This window comes from Euprymna scolopes, chromosome 26 (genome assembly GCF_053919585.1).
Source record: "Euprymna scolopes isolate OS-2025 chromosome 26, ASM5391958v1, whole genome shotgun sequence".
NCBI classification, from domain to species: domain Eukaryota; kingdom Metazoa; phylum Mollusca; class Cephalopoda; order Sepiida; family Sepiolidae; genus Euprymna; species Euprymna scolopes.
Window position 1 is genome coordinate 110,310,363 of NC_136507.1, and position 19,575 is coordinate 110,329,937.

Here is a 19,575-nt window from a genome sequence, read left to right on the forward strand (position 1 = left end):
AACTTGACTATCCTACATATAAAAGACTTTTGTATAAAGAATTTAATAAATCTTATAAAATAGTCCCTCCTAAGACATTAGATTCCATTAATTCTAAAGCTAAATATTTACTGACTTCTATGAGTATTCATAACTTCACTGAAATAATTTCTCTGGGTTCCCCTAGATTCACACTTAAGTATCATAAACCTAATTTCTATGAAAACCCTTCCATCAGATTGAACTGCCCATCTAGCTCTGACTTAGGTGCTGTAAGCAAAAATATCTTAGATAGAATCATCCCTTCTATTAAGGAAAAAGTAAGTTTCCTCTTTGGCTAAATTCAAATTCCGTAATTAATTGGTTTGTCTCCCTTAAAAATAAACACCTCCTTAACTTCATAACCTTTGACATCCAAAATTATTATCAATCAATTTCTCTGATCCTTTTAAATAAGGCTCTAATCTTTGCTAAAAGAAATTCTGACTTAACTAATTTAGGAATTAAATTAATTCTCCTAGCGAGAAAGTCCCTTATACAATTTAACAATAAGTTTTGGACTAGAAAGGATACCCCTGATAATTTTGACATCTTGATGGGTGCTTCTGACTCTGCTGAAGTTACCGATTTAGTGGGACTCTTCATACTGAAAGAACTTAAAGACCGCTTTAAACATTAAGATTAAATACAACAAGTATGCTCCTCCTGCTGGCCGCCTTAAATCTGTAATCACACTCAATATGACTCGCAAGAAACCAGTTCAAATAACAAGATCTACCGCTATCAATAACAATGAACCAGTCTACATATATAATCCAAACAAAATACTAATCGTAATACCTCTAACCCACCCAGTCGCATCAGGAGAAAGAAAAATATTTGGTTTAATCCTCCATTTTGCGTAAATGTCAAAACTAATATACATAAGGAATTCTTAAACATTGTACAAAACTCTTTCAAATACCCACACAGATATAGTTCTATTTTCAATAAAAACTCAATCGGGATTTCTTATTCAACAATGCCTAATTTAGCACAAAGAATCTTAACATCTAATGACAAAAAATTAAATCAGCCCAAAAAATCCGTTTCCCAATTAAACCCAAAACTAACTGTAATTGTAATAACAAAGATCGCTGCCCACTTAATAATGATTGCATCCATAAAGATGTTATATATTCATGCACAATTACTGAGCTCCCACGCAATCCTCCCATAACAGACACTAATATTTCATCTTCAAGTTATCCTTCTTTCCATCTTCCATCTGATATAGTTACTAATCCAATATACCACTCGAGCAGCCCCTCCATCTACAATCATACAACTAGCAATAATAATAATAATAATAATAATAATATTAATGAGAAAAATAATATTTCTCCTAAAAGCCATCCTAACACTAACAACACTCATTATCCCCTCCAAAACAGTCATCGTACTATCATTATCCCACCGTTTGTTGAACACAATGAACAAAATTCAAACTATTTAACTAATACAAATCAGCAAATTAATATTAATATCGGGCCTCAAACTTTTAATAAAGTACATACATATATCGGTGCTACTTCAACATTAATTAAGAAAAGAATATCAAACTACATTTCTTCTTTTAACAACCATAATTCTAATAATAATAACCAAGGAACTTCTCTAACCATTTTAATTAAAAAACTTAACTCTAATAATACCCCCTTCTCAATCAAACGGACTATCATAAAAAAGTTAAGTCTTATACTCCATACTAAGTCATGTCGTCTCGGCACAACCGAAGCTATAACTATAATTACTTCCCATCAATGTAACAATATAATAAATTCTAAAAACGAACTGATCTCTTTCTGTAAACATAAGTCCAAATTTAATTATGGTAATTTTGAAATTACATAGCTATTACTTTAACCTTTCAGATATATATAATTTTTTTTTAACATTATCGTTTTTTTCTACATACTTTCTTAATACTTTATAACTTAATAATGCTTTATTTTAATTCTTTATTTCTCCTTTGCTTGGCCGGTTTTTTTTTTCTGCAATTTCCGTTTTTGTCTTTAAATATTCCTACCTATCAAATATATCAATCTACCTACACATTCATATTCTGTATGTATATTTACTTATATTTTACTATATGCATTTACTTATATTTTTATTTGCTTTATCCGCAAATATTTGCAAATACCGGCCATCCTCTCCCCTTAAAATTTTTTTATTTTATATTTTTTTTAAAAATTTTTTAAATTATTTATTCATTTATTTATTTTTTCCATTTCGTGTCTTTTGATAACTCTTGCTGATATTTTCTTAAGTAATAACCAGTACATTTCAGTTGACCTCTTTTTTGCCCTATATTTTTCGCGCTTTTTAACGTCATCTTGTCTGGGTCATTTTGACATTTTTCTATTTTCTATTTAATTCTATCACCATTTAATCTTTTTTTTCTCTTTTTCTTCATTGATTTTTCTTAATTACACTTTGTCTCGGCAGCCGTGTTAAACGCATATCTTATTTTTCTTTTATTAATATTATTGGAATTTTTCCCCTTTTCCTTGTACAAGGGGTATGCGATGAAAAAATTTAAAAAATATAAAGGAGTATGAGATGAAAAAATATAAAAAATATAAGAATTATAGAGTAATAATAAATAATAAAGGTATAAGAAATACAAAGTTAATAAATATAGGAGAATAAAAAATAGATATAAAAAATAAGTATAAAAATATAAAGAGCCAAATGAAAAAATAAAATAAAATAAAATGAAAATATGACAATAAGGAAAATTTACAGTAGGAGAAAGTTTGTAAGGCAGAGGAGTAGAGATGTTATCCAAAGTTGTGGGGTCCTTGTTGAGAGCAAAACAGTGTCGAAATATTTTTTTTTTTAATTATTAAGAAATAAACTGAAGTTCCTCTGTGAGAAATTCAATCTCCATCCAGTTTAAATGGTGATTCAAGGTAACGTGTTGCAGTTGATGATGGGAATTTTGAAATCTTTTAGAATTTTGAAGTTGGGACGAGAATATAATGAATGGATATTACCTCACTTTTTTAGAAGAAAATGATTTGAAACAGTAACTAATTTCAGGATGTAGTTTGTGATTCCAAATTTCTCACGTCTCGAGTGAAAATACCTTGGTCTTTAGTTGATGATGTAGGTATTCCTTAGTTCAAGTTGTGTATCTCAAAATAAAATCCAAATAATGTTATGATTACTTCTAGGAGTAATCCTTCGTTATACATAAGTGGGTACCAAAATGTGGGGAATATAATTGTAACACAGTTCGGCACTGAAGCAAAAGACGATTAGGTAGTTGGAGACCCATGTTTAAAAGACACAGGACTATAAAATATCAATAGTTAAGTAAAGATGAGGAACAAAGTCAAGAGGGAGGTGTGTTAAAAGCCACGGGTAAGAGAGGCGGTGAATCTTAAAGTTTTATCCGATTCACAGTGTGGCCGCTTATAGTGGGGTTCTCTGCTGTAATCTATAATATAAAAGCGAAAATGTGTGTTAGTGTGTGCACATTTTTTTGTATGTCCGCCAAAAGTTTTGGAGGGGGGACGCTCGGGAGGGGGGGTACTGTTTCTTACAATTTTTTATACATTACTTAGATTATATCTCCAAATTACGAAAGGATGTCGCATCTATCTTTTATTTGAGCGACTTTTACATGCTATTTTCATGATATTTCTTACTCTCCGCGTGTTTCTTTGACTTTTTTGGATAAAAGTGAAACTGATTAAAAAAAACAAAAAAAAAACGAGTCAATGGCCTCCTTGGTCAGCATGTGTTGAAGGCAATTAGCTTTGATCACTGTGGGGAATACTCCTCATAGCAGACAATTGCTATTCATTAAGACACTGCCAAAGTTCCCCACTTTTGTGGGAGCTGATTTCTTCCACCACGGCAGAAAGAACTGACTTCCAGCCAAATGTAAGTTCTTGATTTTATTTCTTCCCCTGCGTTAACTCATGCCCTTTCACTTTCTGCATGTCAACTTTTTAATTGTTAAATTAGGATGCGTTTCACTTCCTATCCAGTCATGGCCAAGCGGTAACATGTCAGGTTTTTTTCACTTTCACCTTCATGGCAAGGCTTCAGGTTCGAACCTACCTGCCTACTAAAACATTTTTTTTCTCTCAATACACACCTACAAACACCTGGGCAACGCTGGGCACCCATGCTAATCTTCTATATATATAAAAGGCAAAACGGCCGCGAGCATTTTTGTATGTCGAAGAAAGGCTTTTTTTGTGAGGGTTCTCAACAAGGTTACTATTTTGGAGAATTTTCCTTATACTCCCTAGATTGTAATACCTCCGATTTGTGAATGGACGTCGTCTCTATCTTTATTTTGATCGACTTTTAAAAAATTCTCACCGTCCTGTCCTTTCCCGTGTTTTTTTTTCTTTTTTATATAAAGTGAAACTAATCGAAGCAAATGAGTTCGCCTGGCCTTCCCGGCCAGGATGTCCAGGAAGGCAATTAGCTTTGATCAGACAATTGCTATTCATTTGGACACTGCCAGAACTCCCTCTTTTGGGGGAGCTGGTTTTCCCTAACATCGTGAGGAAACACCAAATACGGCAGAAAGCTGAAAGCTTAACTGGCCTATAGCCAGACTTAAGTGCGTGAGCGTGAGAGTTGACATCGCTAACTTTGAAGGCTGGTTTTTCCCAACATCGAGGAGAAACAATTAAATAAAGCGTCAGAAAGCCAGACGTTCATTTCTGCGTCTGTATGAACTCATTCACTTAACTATCCATTTCTATAAGTCAACTTTTTGATTGACATCGCTATATTTGAACACTTTTAACTTCCTGTTGCGTGCGTCATGGCCTAGCGGTAAGATGTCAGGTTTTTGTTTCACTTTCTTTTCTGCCTTTGCATTATGGGTTTGAGCCTGCGTGCCTATCAAACAGTTTTTTCTTTTTTTTTCAAAACACGCCTCCAAACACCCGGGAAAAGCTGGGCACCCCCGCTAGTCTTCACCTGTCTGTTTAAATGTATATATGTATGTATGTATGTATGTATGTATGTATGTATGTATGTATATTTCTATGTCTGCCTCAAACTCTCAACAGGGGCGACGGATTTGCACGAGATTGGTATTGTTTTGAAGCTTAACTTCAGGGTACTTTTCTACAGGGAGGGGTCGCTTTTTTCGCTGATATTTTCGAAAGTCATCACCTTTTTTTCGATTAACTGGCATTAATTTAAACCTTCACCACTTCCGGTTTGGCGATGGGGGCAACAGCAAAGATGTCACTTTTATTTTTCACATTCTTTTCCTTCTTCGCTGTATGGGTTCTAGCCTGCCTGTCTACTACCACTTTTTTTTTTTTTTGCTCAACACACACCTCCAAACACTCGGGCAATGCCAGACACCCAGGCTAGTCTATAATATAAAAGACAAAATGGGCACGAGCGTGTTTCTATAATATCTCACATTTGAAAACAGACGTCGTCTCTATCTTTATTTTAATTGAGCTTTTAAAAAAAACCCTGTTTTCCAGTGTTTGTTTGTCTTTTGTGTAGAAATAAAGCTAAAACTAATCAAAGCAAATGCACCACCTGACCCTACTAGCTGGGACATCTTGAAAGCAATCAGCTTTGATCAATGTGGGGGAAACCCTTCATATCAGACAATTTCTATTCATTTGGACACTGTCTGAGTTTCCCCTTTTTGGGGTGAGCTGGTTTTCCCATACATCGTGGGGAAACAATTAAATAAAATGGCAGAAAGCCAGACGTTCATTTCTGTGCCAGTGTGAACTCATTCACTTAACTATCCATTTCTGCAAGTCATCTTTTTAACTGACATCACTAAATTTGAACGTTTTTCACTTCCTGTCGTATCAGATTTTCTTTCACTTTCTTTCCGCCTTTGCGTCACGAGTTTGAGCCTACCTGCTTATTAACAATTTTGTGTTTTTTTTGCTCAACACACACCTACAAACACCCGGGTAACGCCGGGCGCTCACACTGGTAAAAAAAAAATCAGGTTAGAATGGGCCTAATTTATTAAGATTTAATGTTGAATTTGTATAAAGAAATGCCAATTATATGGGTCTATTTGTAGGGGAAAATTAAATTCTAGAGTGAGGGGTGGAAATCAAGAGGGTGTTTTCAGATATTAGGATTCAGTTGTGGGGAGAATAGGCGGCGGTCACAGATAAACTTTAATTTAGGCTTTAAGTGAAGAAAATAAATGGTGAAAATGAGTAAAAACTGTCTGGGAGGCATATTGTGCAAAATTTGAAAAGTGATGGTGAATATATAAAGAGGATATATAAGGATATTTGGTTTGAAACTGTAAAATGTTTTTGACTCCTGATGGGGGTAATTATTTATTTGCTGCCCACCTCGGCAAAATGTGGCACAAGGCCGGAAAGTGGGGATCCAGCAGGCTCCTCTAAAGGAGGGGCATTCTTGCAATTGTAAAAATTGCTTGAGTAAACTCATGCAGTAAGCAATGAACTTACTCCACCGGAAAGCCCAGTGGCAACGCCTGGGAGGGTGGACCTCCTAGGTATTACCCAGGCGTTGTACCTCAGTCCAACAGGTGCTGGACCGGTTCCCGGCCCCTCACCTGTTGGGCTGAGTGTCAAGTGACGAATCCTTGATGAGTACTACTACCCTGTCTCCCTGCAGCCGAAGCCGCTAGGAGACCTTCCCCATCACAAGTGATGGGAGTATGAGACGGATGGATTTGCCAATCATTTTTATAACCAAAGGCTGTGCTAAACAACCAATGAAAACGTTTAAAAATTATTATAAAAATTGTCGAATTTTGGATTCAATCAGTTCGCAGTTAACTACGCCACGGAGCACATTTGATTCTTGGCTGCCATCTTGGTTACTGATCTGAACTACGCCGCCATCTTTGTTCAACACAATATCTCAGAACTTAACAGGTTTACTACGCCACGGACCGCATTTGATTCTTGGCCGCCATCTTGGTTACTGATCTGAACTACACTGCCATCTTTGTTCAACACAATGCCTCAAAACTTAACAGGTTATGCGCCCAGCCACCATCTTTTCTTTGACGGATCAGAATCTAAATTCGAATTGTGGCAGGTAAAATTTCTGGAATATCTAAGGATTCGAAAACTACATCAAGTCATACAATCTATAACAGAGAATCCAAATGACCCCGAATTTCTCAAAAAGAACGCGACTGTTTTTGCAGAACTGATTCAATGTTTAGACGATAGAAGTCTGTCTCTGATTATAAGAGACGCATTGGATGATGGAAGGAAAGCATTGAAAATATTAAGAGAACATTATTTATCAAAAGGGAAACCGAAAATAATATCCCTATATACAGAACTAACGTCTCTGAAACGTAATGAGGATGAAACGACTACGTTATAAGGGCAGAAACAACCGCCAATGCCTTAAAACTCTCAGGTGAAATAATAAATGATAGCTTGTTGATATCAATGACCCTCAAGGGACTTCCAGCCGATTTTAAACCATTTACAACTTTTATAACTCAGAAAGACAAGCCCATAAATTTCAGCGAATTTAAAGTGACATTGTGCAGTTACGAAGAGACTAATCGTATAACTCCAGCAATATTATGAAGTTCAAAAATGCTTCTTGAAAGCAGAAACCACCAAATGACGCACCTCATCGCAACGTCTCCAAAAATAATTTTCCCAAGAAAAAGAAAATTATCTGCTATAATTGTGGACGACCCAACCACAAAAGTTTCCAATGTCGATATAAACACTCAAAAATGGACCCTGTAAAAAACGTTGAGAACTTTGAGGAAGAACATGCATTTCTATTCACATGTAACTTTGACAATACCACAAACGGTAAAAATCTCAGGGACCGTTTCTCTAAGACCTGTGATGATTTTCAACTAACCATCAGTTTAAAGAAGACTAATATCATGAGTCAAGACACTGACCACCCATCTCCAATCAGCATCAGCAACTACCAAATTGAAGCTATGAAAGTATTCACACACTTGGGGTTAACTGCAACAGACAGTCTTGACATGGAACCAGAGTTCAACTGACACATAGATTGTGCAACCTCCACATTCACCAGACTTGCCCCAGAGTATGGAAGAACAGAAGATTAACAATCAAAACTTAAATGGCAGTGTATAAGGTTTGCGTCCTTTGCTGTATGGCAACAAATCTAGATTTACGTCCTTTGCTGTATGGCAACAAATCTAGGACACTAGATGCACATTAGGATAAACGCCTCCACACTTTTCACAAGCGCAACCTGAGGAAGATTAGGAGTATTAAATGGTTAGATTTCATCACCAACATTGAGGTCCTTGAGTGTGTAGATGTGCCCAGTATGTACATTCTCTTATGTCAATGTTGACTGTGCTGGCTTGGAAGGTGGAAGACATTAGGATCCCAAAAGACCTCTATAGAGAATTGATAATTGGCAAGAGAAAAAGAGTCGCCTTCAGCTTTAGTTCAAAGACACATGTAAAAGAGATATGAAAAAGGTTGGCATAGACCTTGGAAGCTGGGAGGCACTTGTTGATCAGCGCGATCTGTGGTAACACTAAATCACCAGTGACCTCAAGAGAGGTAAGCGTAAACTCCATCAGTTGTGGCAGAAGAAGCAAGCCTGATGCAAAAAACGACTGCATCACTTATTATCAGCCTCTCCCCTTTAGGGCACAGAATTAAGATTAGACATGATCAATGAATGCCAATGGATTGAATGTGCTCTTATGAGTTCATCGCACTTATACATCCTCAACGTACATACCCTTGACAAACCTGTTTCGCAATAACCCCCCCCTTCATTGTAGAGATCCTTAGCTACCCAAAAGCTTTATACTCTAATAGCTTCTGCCTTCAGACTGCTAGATTTTGGAATTCTCTCCCTTTTACTTGCTTCATTGACTCTGCTAACATACAGAAGTTTAAATGAAATGTCAACTGACATCTTGTTCATCTCCCCTAAACATGATCCCAAATAGTAACCCCTTACGTTCAAGTGGAAATATACCTTGTCTGGGATAAACATGACTAAAACAAAATAGTTTTCTTCATTAGTTAGACTCTCATTCCTCATTTTGTAATCTGTCTTTATACTATTATTCAAAACTGTTATTTGGCATTACTTCAAATGGAAGCCTGTAATAATTATGATAGTTAAAATTTAAATAATAGCATATCTTTAGAAAATACTTATGTGTGAATAGAAAAAATATTAGCATATACCAAAATTTACAGAAAATAATCCAGTAGTTTTTTTTTGTTTTTTTTATTATTTAAGAAATTCAACTTTTAATTGTATGCCACAGTTGCTTCCATCGTTTGCCATTGCCATAAATTTCAAGGGAAATAATTCAAGTTTATTTTTCTGAAAATAAGGAAATACTGGAAGTTTACAATTACTTTAGGGTTAAAATAGTGTTAGGGTTAGTTTATTTATTAATTTAAAAAAAAATAAGTTAACAGAAGTTTAAATTATGGCTGGGGCTACTATCAGGGGAAACATCTACTGGGGTACTATGTAGGGATTAGGGCAGCGAGATGTTGGTTCACGTTGCACTTGAACTTATGCATGTCAGTACAGTTGGGGAAGCAGTGACCTGGAATGGAATTCCAAAGTCTAGCTGTTCTGGGGAAGAAACTACTGGAGTAGAAAGATCTTTTACATCTAGGGATCTCTACAGTGTGGGGGTGGGATTTTGCAGCTTGTCGGGTCTGTCGAGGGTGTTCACGTCGTGGGGGCACAAGTGCTTGCAGTTCTTCAGAGCATTCACCATTATAATACTTGTAGAACAGGCAGAGGGATGCAACGTTTCGACGATGGGACAGAGGCTGAAGCTTAGATGCCAGTTTAGGGCCTATCAGATTTGCGACTCTCTTTTGAACCCTGTCAAGGAGCGAGAGACTAGTAGCCGATGCACCGGCCCAAATATGACAGCAATACTCCATACATGGGCGAATAGTGGCCTTATAGAGGTACAGGATACTTTCGGGTGTTAGAAGTTTTCTAGCACGGTAGAGAGAGCCCACCTTCCTTGCAGCGGCCCTGGCAATGCCCTCGATGTAATTGTTCCAACTCATGTTTCCTGTGAACGTTAGGCCAAGGAGCTTGAGAGACGTACTCTCAGATAAAGAGTCGTTGGCCATTGCTATAGGTGGTAGAGAAGGTTTCTTGTAATTATTGAATGAGACCAGTTTTGTCTTGGTGGCATTGAACGTTACCATCCATTTTTGTCCCCATTCCACTACTGATTGGAGGTCATTCTCTAGTGTTTCTGCCATTACTTTGGATATATGTTCATTTGTTTTCCTGTCGTGCCTGCTATAGAGTGTGGTGTCATCAGCATATATACCCATCTCAGAGGCAATTTTGTCGGGGAGGTCATTTATGAATATCAGGAACAGCAGAGGTCCAAGGATAGATCCCTGGGGCACTCCCGCATTTATATCATATTGTTTAGATGTACGACCGTCGAGGACAACCTGGATTTTTCTCTTATCTAAGAAGGATTTAATTATGTTAAGTATTCTACCAGTGATACCGTAAGAACTAATCTTCCTGAGGAGACCCTCATGCCATACCCTGTCAAAAGCCTTAGATATATCTAGAGCTACTGCTCTGCCCTCTCCCGCTTTGTCCAGTGAATGGTATATGCGTTCAGAGATTACAGTGAGGATGTCTGCCGTTGAACGGGCTTGTCTAAATCCATATTGATGGTCGGTCAGAAGTTTAGCATCTGTAAGGTGCTGGACTAGAGCATGGTTAATTAAGGTCTCAAATATTTTGGCAAAAAGTGGGAGGAGGCTAATAGGGCGATATATATATTGGTTTGATAAAAATTCAATATGGCGTAATGGAAAAATATAAAGGTATCTGCAGCTTCTCTTCCAATTTTCGGATTTTTACCATGTCAAATCACATTTCAATTCCTTTTGACGAATTGATTGTTGCTATTTCTTCTGATGAGTTAAGGGCATAATAGATCCACTGATTGATATAATAATTAAGTGATTGATTTTGCGCTACGAAACACATACTGTCAAGAATTGTATAAGTCAACTGAATTAAAGGAATACATTATAAGATGGTCAACATCATGAATTTTGGGATATAACTTTTTGTCATTTATTCTCTCTCTCTCTCTCTCTATATATATATATATATATATATATATTTTATATACCTCTTATCATGGGGAGGGATCAGCTATCTGAGCACAGTAGGCAAACATAGCAATTTCTTTGAAATTAGCAAACATGGATACACCCACATTAGAAGCAATGATTGAATGCATGAAGGCTCAGTTCGCATGTCATGGAATTCTAGAGGTACTGACCGCCAACAATAGTTCTCAATTCTCACTATACATGTTTAAAAAATTTGCAAGGAAATGGCTGTTCAAACACGAAACCATATCACCAGCCAACAATGAAGCAAATGGCACTGCTGAAGCAGCAGTAAAAATCATCACACACCTCTTCCGCAAATGCAAAGTGTTGGAATATAATCCATTCTTAAAGCTGTTGAACCTATGCAATTCACTGACTGCACCAGCCACACACAAAGACTCTTTGATAGAAGAATAAGGTTCACAGTACCGGCTGTCGAATTAAAACTTAAGCCCCTCTACTCACGCTCAATTGATGAAGCATGGAGAAAAGAAAAGAGGCTGACACCATGAGACACGGAAAGTGCTGAAAGACCTCAATGTCAGTGACAAAATTTGAGTTCAGCCATCCAACCCCTGCACAAGAGAGTGAATGGAAGCAATAGTTCTAACATGAATGACTAACAGGTTCTATGAAATAAAGACAAGAGATGGACAACTATACTGCTGAAACAAGCGATTCCTATGCAAAACGTCTCATTTCCAGGACACCATCAACCCACACGTGCAGCTGATGTTCACTCTCAGTTTCAAATACAGCCTGACAAACCCATATTACAAAGAGAAAGTATTGTGCAGGAGAATGAGTCAGCTGGAGAAAACGTTTATGAAAGGAACAACAGCTGAATATGCGTTCGTTCAGGACGCATTATTCAAAAACCTGTGCCTACAATGAAGGAACAGTTCACCACCACCCCATTTTGTCTATATCCCTTCCACCTAAGAAGAAAACAAAATGAGCAAACATCATCCCTGACAGTAGGGGGGAGATGTTATGGCAAACCAAACTCTGACAACTGTTCTCCCTAGTTCTGTCTCCTTTCTACCTACAAAAGAAGGGGATAACTTATGTCCGTTCAATAAAGTAGTTATTACACCCAGCTCTGTCGTCCAAATTCCTCTACCAACGTATGAACATAACTGCCACTCAAATTCTAGAGAAAGCCGGTGAGCATTATCAACAAGAAATCAATGATAAACGGCTGTTGCAAGAATGTAAAATGATTTGCAGCAATTATCAGAAGAAACAAAAATACTGAAAATTTGAGGAGTCAATGATTCAATCACTGATATTAACCCATGGAAGAACTCCTAGTGAATAAATGCCATCTCTAGAGACATCCTGATTAATAGCATTCTTTTGCATACTGAGGAGAGTCCTGCTGAGATTTGCTTTAACTCAAACTTTCATATATATATATATATATATATATATATATATATATATATATATATATATATATATATATATAAGGTCAGTTTTTAATGAGGAAAATCCAGCTCCCCCAAATGGGGCTCTTTGGATAGAAACAAAAATAAAAATTGTATCAGTCTAGAAGGATTTCTCCCCCACAGACTGTGAAAAATTTCCCCCACTCTATATCTGTGCCTAAGTCAAAACGCGGATTCCATGAACAAAGCTTCTTTCTTAGAACTGCACGCTTGTGGAACTCTGTTCCGTCTGCCTGCTCCCCTCTAGACTACAACTTGGATGTGTTCAAGTCCAATGTTAACAAATTCCTAATGAACCGCCCCCTTAATTAAACACTTCATCAAATCTCCACACTAACGTAATATACTTGCAATAACCCTTATCCCTGAGTGGCTTCCGGGCCTTGATAAGTGGTGATCACTGTGTAAAAAAAAAAAAAAAAAAGGATAGAAAAGGTGAAGTGTAGTATCAGAACAAAAGGCACGTTAGACACAATGTTATTTTTAGTGTGTGGTATATCCAGTTAGCTCAAATGGGGAACTCAAGATAAGACAACTGATTGAAAACAGATACTACACGTTAAGCCCGGACTTACCGTCACGTTCTTGTAGCTAAGACGCCTGAAAGTTTCTATTTACCAATCTCCTTACGAGAGTCGAACATTACATCAAGAAGGCACCCAGGGCTTGTATAAAAGACAGACAGCCCATTATCATTGTCTAAATCAGCCCGTCGACATTTGTTGCGATCGACTATTCAACTATACTCTCCCCATTCTCTCTCCCAGAGAGACGAAACAGGAAGGGGGAGTTTCATCGCCTCTAAAAGGAGGAGATAATGCCCGGGAGAAAGGCTTACTGAGCACAGAACATAGCCAAGAAATCTTATGGTATGGCAAGTCGCCTAAAAGTCAGTTGTTGTAAAAGAATTAATAAAACAATCTTGGAATAAGTATAGTAGTAGTAATATCAACAACAACAATAGTAGTAGTAGTAATAGTGTTTAGGTTGTGACGAGCTTTAGGATGTATGTGTGTCGGAAGCTAACTTAGATAGAGTGTGGGAGAGGGGGGTAGTTTTTAGAGATCAGCAGGAGCAGCTCTCACTGACTCTCTATCTATGTCACCCTCTCTTTGATTATCACGTACACACACACATACACATACAGACTCTCTCTTTCTGTCTTTTAGTTGTAATCGTAGTGGTGGTTGGTTTTAGGCCGCTATAATAGTAGCGGCGGAGGCGGAGGAGACGTTTAGACCGTGTGGCCTTCTTACTCGGAAGGAAAGGGATCACGTCTTTTTTTTTTTTTTTATTAGGCCCCCTTTTTTTAAAAAAAAGAAAATTAAAAAAAAACAAAACGAGGAGGAAGGAGGAGAAGATTCCATACCCTTTGGATTATTTTATTATTATTATTCTACACTTCTAATCCACAACAAGTCTACAAGTCATCATCATCATCATTGTTCTTATTCTGTAAAAAAAAGTCATCATCATCAGCAGGAGGAGGAGGAACCCCTACCGATGGACGGTACGTCCATTATCACGCAAGTGAGCAATCCAAGGGATGATGACCACCAACAACACAATAACACAGTTCCTACATCGGAAAAAGGTAAGAACAACAATTCCCTACCCCTCCTTGAACGAATTTGGGGGTGGAGTACCCCCATTCTCATAAATAAAAAAAAAAAAAAAAAAAAAAAAAAAAATTGCTCCCTCCCACCAAAGAACAAAACAACAACATTGAAATATACATGTCAGTTTCCCTTTTAAATAAATAAAAAAAATATGGCGATCAATTATTTATTTTAAGCATTTTTTTTTGTCTTCGGGGGTTGAAAAAAAAAAAAAAAAAAAAAAAATCCCCGCCAAGCAATTAATAAGCAATTTCTAAGACATGACTCTACATGAAAGCTTACAGAATCCGATCTTTTAAAGAATATTCTTTGATTTTTATTTGTCTTTGAAACATTTTCTTTAACAATCTGGATCGTATTCAGAATTGACCGGTTGAATATGTTTACACTTTTTACTTTGCCAATTTATTAGTATAAAATATACTTATGTCATTACTAAAAGCTACTCGTGTATTTACACTGAAGTAAATACTGAAACAAAAAAAATACGTAATAATCTTAAGTGTATATATTATAAACGTCAAACGATAATGTATGTAAATATATATATATACAGTAATTATATATAATTACTAAGTTCTACTCGGATATTAAATATTGAAACATATACATTATATATTATTATCTGTACTTGTGCACTTTACGGACCGTGTGCTGAAATAACATTATTTAGAAACCCATTCTTAGGATGGGGAGGGGAGCTTTGTTAACAATTCTCTACTTTCAGCGAACAATTTAATAGACAAAGTCACCGTAAAAATTGAATTTAACTTGAAAAACTTTTGTCCGAAATATAGCAGGGTCTGTAAACTGCAGAAGTGTCATATTATTTTAAGTCTGTGTCACTGTATATGTTAATATGTCGGTATATATCCGTTCCGATAGTGCTACTGCTCGATACTAAAGAGTTATTAATTAATAAACATTTTTTCAGTTTAATAAGTTGGCGGCTCTGATGAGGTCGTATAGCTCGAAACTTCGATTTATCGATGTAAACAAAACCAAAATAAAGTACTGAAAAACTATATTTATGGGGTGTATTTCACTTGCCATAATTATATAATATTATTATAGCAAGTGAAACACGCCATTATATTTCATACTAAGCTCTACTTGTATATTGAGCACCGTTCAAGAAAATACTGAAACAAAAATAGTCTTGTAAATCGACTTTTAATAAATCCATTTAAAAAAAGCAACAAAAATATATTTTTTATTTATAATGTATATACATTTATGTTAAATATTTGACTGACAATATATTTTAAGTTACTAATATAAAATTATATTTAAAACCATAAAAGTTGAAAACTTCATAGTATTTACGTTTTTATCCCTTACTTTAATATTTATTGTTAAGGTTTTTCCTCTAAAATAATCTGGTAAACATACGGTATTTCAAAAGAAATACCGTTGAGAAATTAATCCAAAACAATTTTAGCTTGAACTACTCATTTGCACACACACACACACACACACACACACACACACACATATATGTATATATATATATATGTGTGTGGTGTGGATTAAGTAACCATTTTGTTGCTTCTGCAGAATTTAAATCGAACCAAATTGATTTTTTGACGAACCAAACCTAAAACTTGGATTAGGGTTAAAAAATAAATAAATAAAATAACAGTTTGGTTCAAATGCTGTAGAAGTACCGCCATTTTTGTTGAGTTAGTAACGTAAACAAAAATGGCTACTTTCCTCAAATCAGATATTTACGGAACTTCAAATTAAATTTTTAAACGCAAGCAGTTCATTAACTAGTAGTTAAGCCAAAGTAGATTTTTTACTAACTTAGCAACAGTATTTCCTTTAACTAATTTGTCGATAATAATCATGAGTACCTGGACCTTTTTATATATAAAAAATCGGTAAAATTAGAAATTTAACCGATTTAAAAAAAAAATTATCTTTGGCCTCACTTTTTTCCCAATTTATTTTATTTTTATTCGTCTATCCTTCAGAAACACCTGGAGAAAAATATATTTATGGTGGTTTGGTTCACTTTACTATATAAATGTTATGTAAAATGATCACTCACTTCCTGGCCATAGCGTAAAACATGCTTGAAGAGTTCCCCTTCTGCTGTATATTCTAAAAAGAAAAAAATCACAGTTTAATGAAGAAATCCGTTTTTATGTCTTTATTTTAAATATCCATATTTGGTTGGCTAAACAAGTCTAATAAATTTATGCTTCTTCATAGAATATTGTCATTTCTTTTGCTCTTATTAGTTTGTTTACATAAGCTTTAGGTTAGTTATCTAAAAACAAATATACTACTAAACTCATCAAGGATATATATATAAGGACTAGCCAACAGTATGTAAATAAAAAAAAACTTCCTCCCTTAAATTGTTTTCTTAAAAAGTTGTTTTTTTTTTTTCTGAAAACAGCGTTCCAATGTCAAACATTTAGATAAAAAAATACAAATATTAACATTTAAATGTCATAACGTCATTTTAAAGGGAAGACTTTTTCATATCTTCAACTGTAAACAATTACATGAGCATGTGTGTGTGTGTGGGGGGGGGCAGGCACATGCATATCGTTACAAAAACATGTATTTTTTGTTTCTAATTTCAAAAATATTTAAAGAATTATTTAAGTACATATTTTAATCCAGTTTATCAACTGAATGTAATTTAAACACAACAAATTACATTATCTATTTTCGTGCTAAAATATCGAATTTCATGAAGTTATATTTATTAAATTTTCATTTTATTATTTTTGAGAATTGATTTTCATAGTAATGTTTCTGCCCCCTCTCATTTTTAAAAGACGTTAACATAATTGACTAAAATATGTTTTACTTACGCTGCCTTTCTGTTAAAAGCTTTTTTGGGTGTTTTCTCTTGGTTCAAATCTATAGGTGGCCCCAAAATGTTTTTTAAGAGCAGTTGTCAGGTTTTAAGTCTATATAAACAAACCCAGATTTTTCACGCCTTTTTAATTTATTTTCATTAAAAATGTTTTACAATGTAATTTTTAGTTATTTTCAATTCAAAATATCTAAAGCTTAAATTTACAAGTGTTGTATAAATGTGTATCTAAAATAAATTCCGGTACTACTGCACTTATTGATCCGTGTTGAAACAATAACGTTATTATTTAAAAAGCATGGGGAGGGTGTTTTGTATCTATTCTGTACTTTAACCATACAATTGAATAAAAAACGGTGCTAATGCAGAGAGTGGATCCGCGCTATTTTTTTTTTAAATCGTATTTCCACGTTTAATTAAATGTTTTTTTTTTTATTCAATTGTAAGCTTAAAGTACAGAATAGGTACAAAACACCCTCCCCATGTAAATAACAACTTTATTATTTCAGCACGGATCACTCTCTGCATGAGTACTCGTTAATCTTTATACTCGAGTGGCTTTTATCCTTCACACGTGGGTAACTTCTTAGTAAATAATTTTAATACACAACGAAAGGAATTTTGGTGCTAGTGCACTTACTGATCCGCGCTATTTTTTTTAAATCGTATTTCCAAGTTTAATTAAAGTTTTATGATATGTTTTTATTTCAGTACGGACCTGCAATTCTCTGCATGTGCATATGGAGTACCCCCCCCCAAAAAAAAAACATATAAAACTATTAAACTTAGAAATACGATTTAAAAAATAGCGCTGATCAGTAAGTGCACTAGCACCAAAATTCCTTTCGTTGTGTATTAAAAGTGATCCTTTATTTACTAAGTAATCACGCGTGAAGGCTAAAAGCCACTCGAGTATAAAGATTAACGATATAGACTTTCAGTTGAATGATGGTATTAACTCTACACTTCTATAATTGTTTTGTGGAATTTAGCAACACTTAAGAAGACACTTGTTTTATAACATACTCTTCTATTCAATTTTTGAACGTTTGAATTCAAAATATGAAAATAAATGTTCTTTTTTGTATAGATTTCTAACATAAACCATCGTTTTATTTGATCCCAGTGTAGCAACAGATTTCATTCACTTCTCTCCAAAATATTCGATTTTAATACATTTCAAATTAAAGATTAATTTTTTTTATAAATTAAAATCGATAATTTATATAATCAAAATGGTTTGTTTCTGACTTCATTGCCCCCCTCCCCCCATTTTGTATTTTTAAGTTTTACCTCCGTTTTTCTGTTTTATTTAATAGATGTATTCTATTCATAAAATAAAATTTTAAAAACTATTAAAAATACATATCTGAAATATTTAAAAACTAGAATTAAAATTCACTGATTTGTTTACAAATAAACCGAAATGCACTCTGGTGTTATTTGATTACGTCAAATAATAATAATAATAATAATAAAAAAACATATTTTAAGTCTGTTTTATTAAATGTTGTATTTTAGCTGTTTATAGTAAAAAAAACGAAAAAACTACAATAATCAGTTACGTTAATACAAGAAACACGCAGACACGAAGTAGTCACACAATCTTATTAATATAAAGATTAAATTGTCTTCTCTTCAACATTGGATGAAAGCATGTGATGGTGATATAAAAAGCCAACGAAACTGCGCGTATTCAGTAATTTATAATAATTATTATTTCTATCGTTAATAGTTTTCTAGTATATAAAGAAACATTCAAACAGGATTCATTTTCATTTTTTTCTATATTTTCAAGTTTCAATAATTCTTACAATTACTTAAAAAGGCACGTGCTTGTTGCTAGCTTCAAACTTTTTTTTTATGGTGCACTTTTTAAATTGATTATCTAATTAGTATTTTGGTTATATTAGTCTAAAGCGACAAAAAACAAACAAAAACATTTTGTTGGGTTAAAAATTGATCTTTTACTGAATAAATATTAATTTATTTTCTGACTGCCGTTTGATTTCCTGTTGAGTCTCGCGTTTTATTGGATTGCATAATTTCTTACTAAAACCAGACTTTGTTTATTCTTCTGGTATCAGTTACCTTTTAGATATTTTTTTTATCTTCCAACATCAATATTTGAATGCCAGTCTTATTAAGTCGATATCATGTTGTATTTATTGAAGCCATGTGTTTTGATGAACCAATCGGCAGATGAATTGCCATGTAGTTGTCAATATTCTAGTAGTAGAGTTTGCCTCATCGACAGACAATAATAGTAAGGGGGATTATAGTGAAGTAATCGTTGCACAATCACCTGACCGGCATTGTTTGTCTAGTGGCATGGGGAAGTCCAGAACGACTGAAAACAATGCCGGTATAAGCGGAGAAAGATTAGTGTCTTTTCATAGTTTTCCATCCCCTAGACGAGTTCCTTCTACCCTTCTATTTAATCTTTTTTAAGATGTAAAAAAAAAAAAAAAAAAAACGCCAAAAAGTAGACCTTTTTACCGCGGTTTACCCCTTGAATAGACTTTTTATGC

The 19,575-nt window shown here is 34.7% G+C and overlaps 1 protein-coding gene across 6 annotated transcripts in view; it reads left to right on the forward strand.

Annotated features, from left to right (window-relative positions):
• LOC145248365 (CTD small phosphatase-like protein) overlaps positions 1-19,575 on the forward strand; it is a 574,218-nt gene that overhangs the window by 231,092 nt on the left and 323,551 nt on the right. Inside the window, exon 1 of one of the 6 annotated variants that reach the window (XM_080110289.1) lies at positions 13,529-14,183. The exons of 4 other annotated variants lie outside the window; for them this stretch is intronic. In XM_080110289.1, the coding sequence (XP_079966415.1) occupies positions 14,093-14,183 (91 nt within the window). In that variant the 5' untranslated portion in view covers positions 13,529-14,092. Of the gene's footprint in view, positions 1-13,528; positions 14,184-19,575 lie in introns of those variants that run through there. One more of the 6 variants, XM_080110295.1, reaches the window with a different exon arrangement.